The sequence below is a fragment of the Ostrinia furnacalis genome, unplaced genomic scaffold (assembly GCF_004193835.3).
Source record: "Ostrinia furnacalis isolate ACB-3 unplaced genomic scaffold, ASM419383v2 OfSCF2603, whole genome shotgun sequence".
NCBI classification, from domain to species: domain Eukaryota; kingdom Metazoa; phylum Arthropoda; class Insecta; order Lepidoptera; family Crambidae; genus Ostrinia; species Ostrinia furnacalis.
In genome coordinates, this window is record NW_021132842.1 from 378 (window position 1) to 6,342 (window position 5,965).

The 5,965-nt window shown below is 47.2% G+C and overlaps 1 protein-coding gene across 1 annotated transcript; it reads left to right on the plus strand.

Moving 5' to 3' along the window:
- Positions 1-637: 637 nt before the first annotated feature.
- On the plus strand, positions 638-2,212 carry LOC114356006 (glycine-rich cell wall structural protein 1.0-like). The gene is made up of 4 exons (XM_028309080.1): positions 638-783; positions 1,159-1,290; positions 1,539-1,655; positions 2,098-2,212. The coding sequence occupies exons 1-4, from the start codon at positions 638-640 to the stop codon at positions 2,210-2,212; spliced, it is 510 nt and encodes a 169-aa protein (XP_028164881.1).
- Positions 2,213-5,965: the final 3,753 nt, after the last annotated feature.

The following is a 5,965-nucleotide window of genomic DNA, read 5'->3' on the forward strand; positions in this document are numbered from 1 at the left end:
TCACTCTCGCCTTGAAAAGGCCCGGATCAGCAAAGACAGCAGCAGGCAGCGAATTCCTGTTATGTTATTTTGTCCATTGGGCTTCGGACTTTTTCATGGTCCTTCGAGCCGGATTCCAACTATCTTTTGTGGGCTTATACATGGTCCTTTTTATCAGATACTGCGGCCACGGCGACGGCTGCCACTTCGCGAACGGCGGCGCGAACGGCGCCGGCGTGGAGGGCGCCGCTGGTGCTCGGGCTCTAGTTGTGCTGTCGGGCTGCGGCTCCGTGCTATTAGAATAAGGCAACTATAGCCAAACGATGTCGGCATCGGACCGCTCGGTCGATAGTAGATAGATAGGTCGAGTCTAATATAATTAAGGACGTGTTGCCATAAAAACAGTCTATCGGACGGAGCGAATTTTGGAATTTTCACTGTAATGTTATTTTGTCCATTAGGCTTCGGACTTTTTCATGGTCCTTCGAACTGGATGCCAACTGTCTTTTGTGGGGTTATACATGGTCCTTCGAGCCGGATACCAACTATCTTTTGAGGGCTTCTACATGGCCCTTTAGGATCCCAACTGGCTTATCCTCAGATATTGCGGCCACGGCGACGCTTCGGATTTGTACGTGGTCCTTCGAGCCGGATACCAATGTTATTAATCTTCAGATACTGCGGCCACGGCGACGGCTGCCACTTCGCGAACGGCGGCGCGAACGGCGCCGGCGTGGAGGGCGCCGCTGGTGCTCGGGCTCTAGTTCTGCTGTCGGGCTGCGGCTCCGGGCATCGGACCGCTCGGTCGATAGTAGATCGATAGGTCGAGTCTAATATAATTAAGGACGTGTTGCCATAAAAACAAATCAGACGGAGCGAATTTTTGAAATGTCACTGTCATGTTACTTTGTCTATTATGCTTCGGATTTGTACATGGTTCTTCGAGCCGGATGCCAACTGTCTTTTGTGGGGTTATACATGGTCCTTCGAGCCGGATTCCAACTGTGTTGTGGGGTCATACATGGTCTTTCAGGATGCCAACTGCCAATCTTCAGATTATACATGGTCCTTCGAGCCGGATACCAACTGTTTCTTTATCAGATAGAGCCGGATACCAACTGTCTTTTGTGGGATTATACATGGTCCTTCGAGCCGGATACCAATGTTATTAATCATTAGATACTGCGGCCACGGCGACGGCTGCCACTTCGCGAACGGCGGCGCGAACGGTGCCGGCGTGGAAGGCGCCGCTGGTGCTCGGGCTTTAGTTCTGCTGTCGGGCTGCGGCTCCGTGCGCTGGTGCCGCTCCGGGCTATTAGACTAAAGCAACAATGGCCAAACGGTGTCGGCATCAGATCGCTCAGTCGATAGTAGATACATAGATAGGTGGATTTCGTTAATCCACGTCTAATTAAGGACGTGCTGTCATAAAAAACAGATCAGACGGAGCGAATAAACCGATTTTGGAGTTGAAACTGTCATACATGTTACTTTGTGTATTGGGCTTTGAAATTTTATATGGTCCTTCGAGCCAGATACCAACTGTAGTTTGTTATCAGATACTGCGGCCACGGCGACGGCTGCCACTTCGCGAACGGCGGCGCTAACGGCGCCGGCGTGGAGGGCGCCGCTGGTGCTCGGGCTCTAGTTCTGCTGTCGGGCTGCGGCTCCGTGCGGCTCAGGGCTATTGAAATATAAGACAACAATAGTCGAACAGTGTCGGCACCAGACCGCTCAGTCGATAGTAGATAGGTCCTTCGTGCATTTAGAACGGACATGCTGCCATAAAAACAGTACAGACGAAGCGATTTTTGGAATTGTCAGTCATGTTACTTTGTCTATTAGGTTTCGAATTTTTTCATGGTCCTTCGAGCCGGATGCCAACTGTCTTTTGTGGAATTATACATGGTCCTTCGAGCCGGATATCATCATCATCATCATTTCAGCCATAGGACGTCCACTGCTGAACATTGGCCTCCCCCAATGCTTTCCATGTTGATCTATTGGAAGCGGCCTGCGTCCAGCGCTTCCCTGCTACCTTTATGATGTCGTCGGTCCACCTTGTAGGTGGACGTCCCACGCTGCGGATATGAATATTATTAAATTATTAATCGTCAGATACTGCGGCCACGGCGACGGCTGCCACTTCGCGAACGGCGCCGGCGTGGAGGGCGCCGCTGGTGCTCGGGCTCTAGTTGTGCTGTCGGGCTGCGGCTCCGTGCTATTAGAATAAGGCAACTATTGCCAAACAGTGTCGGCATCAGACCGCTCGGTCGATAGTAGATAGATAGGTCGAGTCTAATATAATTAAGGACGTGTTGCCATAAAAACAGTCTATCGGACGGAGCGAATTTTGGAATTTTCACTGTAATGTTATTTTGTCCATTAGGCTTCGGACTTTTTCATGGTCCTTCGAACTGGATGCCAACTGTCTTTTGTGGGGTTATACATGGTCCTTCGAGCCGGATCCCAACGTGGGCTTATACATGGTCTTTCAGGACGCCAACTGTCTTATACATGGTCCTTCGAGCAGGATATCAATGTTATTAATCATTAGATACTGCGGCCACGGCGACGGCTGCCACTTCGCGAACGGCGGCGCGAACGGTGCCGGCGTGGAGGGCGCCGCTGGTGCTCGGGCTCTAGTTCTGCTGTCGGGCTGCGGCTCCGTGCGGCTCCGGGCTATTAAAATAAGGCAATAAATGCCAAACGGTGTCGGCATCAGATTACTCGGTCGATAGTAAATAGATAGGNCGCCCATAATTATGCTAAAAGACAGAATAAGTTAATCTGGAGCAAAGAAAGTTATCTCACGATATCGTATCGTGGTGGTGAAAGAAAAGTGCGTAGAAATTACCATCTGTACTTGCTAGCTATATGGAGTTATCGTCAGTGCCTAAAAATTTAAATTACTGTCGTTTAGAAGATATTTGGTTTTATCTTAATATCTTGATATTTTATGAATCAATTGGATTGTCAGAAAATAAATCTGATTAAGTGCTCCTCTTAAATCGATCGAAGGACATGTTAAGGATAGAGTCGGACACCATTCTCCGAACATATTGAATAAAAAAGTTAAACTAAGGATTTTATGTTTTTTGGATCTTAAGACAGCAAATAATTGCAATGTTGTCGACTTTTTTTTTGTAATCAACAAATGACAATGTCCTTGCTAGAATCAAAAATGTAATAATAATAAAATTAAATGTAATTTTTAATGCATCTATGTTTATTTCGTTCACATGATTACTTGGGGTATTGTTGCCTAGGAATCGCGGTCACGGCGATCGTCAAATATTACGACTACCGAAGAAAGTAAAGGCATAAACTGGACTATGAAAAGAAACAATGCATTTAGCATTTAGTGGTGTTATTGTTAGTTTGTGGGTATTTCTAAAGTCTTTGGACAAAGAGATAATATTGCGATGATAGGGATACTGTCAAGAGTAATGATTAACACTAAACGAGTGTTTTTAGAGGCTCGATAGTTCGATCCCGTCGATCTTAGAACTATTCGGTGAATCCACGTCTAGTGAAATTAAGGACGTGCTACCATAAAAGAGGTCATACGGAGCGAATAAACCGATTTGGAATTGAAACTGACATTCATGTTGCTTTGTCTATAAAGCTTCGGCCAAATCAACGCGTGCAGCCTGCGTGCGCGATAGCGATGACAATCAGATATTGTGTATGAATTTGTAGCGATGAGTTCACATCAACGCATCTTGTCATTGCTCGCGACGATCTATGCACGCCCAGTGCACGGTTTGGTCGAAGCGTTAGACTTCGGACTTTCCATGGTCCTTCGAGCCGGATGTCAACTGTCGTTTACTATCAGATACTGCGGCCACGGCGACGGCTGCTACTTCGCGAACCGCGCCGGCGTGGAAGGCGCCGCGGGCGCGCGGGCTCTCGTGCTGTTTTAATCAACAATTATAAAGCAACAATAGCCAAAGGTGTCGACATCGGACAACTCGGTCGATAGTTCGGTCCCGGTCAATCGTAGAACGATTCGTTGAATCCGTCGTCGTCTAATATACTAAATAAGGACAAGCTACCGTAAAAAGAGATCCGACGGAGCTGTCACTGTCATGTTACTTAGTCTATTAGGTTTCAGACTTTTCATGGTCCTTCGGGCCGGATACCAACTGTTTCTTTATCAGATACTGCGGCCACGGCGACGGCTGCCACTTCGCGAACGGCGCCGGCGTGGAGGGCGCCGCTGGTGCTCGGGCTTTAGTCCTGCTGTCGGGCTGCGGCTCCGTGCGGCTCCGGGCTATTAAAATAAGGCAATAAATGCCAAACGGTGTCGGCATCAGATTACTCGGTCGATAGTAGATAGATAGGTCCTTCGTGCATTCAGAATGGACATGCTGCCATAAAAACAGATCAGACGGAGCGAATTTTGGAATTGTCACTGTCATGTTACTTAGTCTTAGTCTATTATGCTTCGGACTTGTACATGATCCTTCGAGCCGGATGCCAACTGTTATTTATCCGGACTTGTACATGGTCCTTCGAGCCGGATACTAACTGTCTTTCTATCAGATACTGCGGCCACGGCGACGGCTGCCACTTCGCGAACGGCGGCGCGAACGGCGCCGGCGTGGAGGGCGCCGCTGGTGCTCGAGCTTTAGTTCTGNGGCTCTAGTCCTGCTGTCGGGCTGCGGCTCCGTGCGGCTGGCCCGGCCGCCGGGACGCGCGCCGCCGGCTGCGGCCCATCACCATCTGCACATCGCTGGAAGGTACGGACAATCACTCATCTTTCACACTTTCTCATTTTTCTTTCACAATCTGTCACAGTCATAGGCGTAGCCACGGTGGCTTTAAAGTACTTGTACTGAGTTTCTTCCGCCACTTCTTCTCAGCACCAGCCCATATGTTGTCCCGAAGTGGTGATAGGGCAAGCTATGTATATTTGCGACGTGTATAAGTGCCCCGGAAAGGGCCATGTACTGAATAAAATATTTGAATTTGTACCTAACAAAACCTAAAAAAAAATTACTTAAATGCGTTAGAAAGTTAACACTCGACAGTCGACGCAAAAAAAATGCGATCAAAACAAAAAGCTCATAGGTTGGTCATGTCAGGTACTAGGCTGTAACCTTTTTTATGAAATAAAAATATCGGGGTAAGGCTGGTTTTAGTGTCACGCGGACTGTCAGTGCGGATCGCTCCGCACAGCCAATGTGTATGTGTATGATCTGCTAGAGAGCGAGCGGTTCCTCCTTACCGCATTACTCTAAAAAACTCTCTAGAAGTTTATACAGATCGGCTGTGTGGAGCGAATCCGCACTGGACGGTCCGCGTGACACTAAAACCAGCCATTATATTGTCCACAGACCCCTCTCTCCCACTGGGCACTTTGGGCACGTACCCAGGACCGTTTAGGTGCGATTGGTCCAATTCGCGATTGGTCCAATTCGCTATCGGGCCAATTCGCTATTGGTCCAATTCGTAATTGGTCTAAAATAAAAGGGTATCCAAAATGAAAGAAATAAGGTTATTCAACTTTTACTACTTAAGTTAAAGACGGCCCTCTGGGGTGGATACTGTGTGGATCACCCAAGATGTTGGGCTACCGATTCGAAGATAATATGTAGTTGACAGGTAGCCATTCATTTACCACATATTATGTCCATTGTATTGATGTCCTCACGTTTAATGCATGCTGTGTTTACCTGTAATGAGTTAATACATTGAACATGTACCAACTTTTATTAAGATGTAATGATAATTATAGCCTGACCAGGAACATAAAAACCCTCGCCATGTTGCGGAAAACTAATGGTACTAATTTCTTTTAATGGCAACAGTAACTGAAAACTTCATTGACATGTCACATTGCATGTCAGTCTATTGTTGTCAAAGTGTAAACAAACTTTATTTTAAATGTTTGCAATTGATTTTGTGAATTAAATTGCTGAAATATTTTTATAGTCGTGAAAGAAAAGTGGTTCACGGTGTGTTAATGTATTTGTCGAAG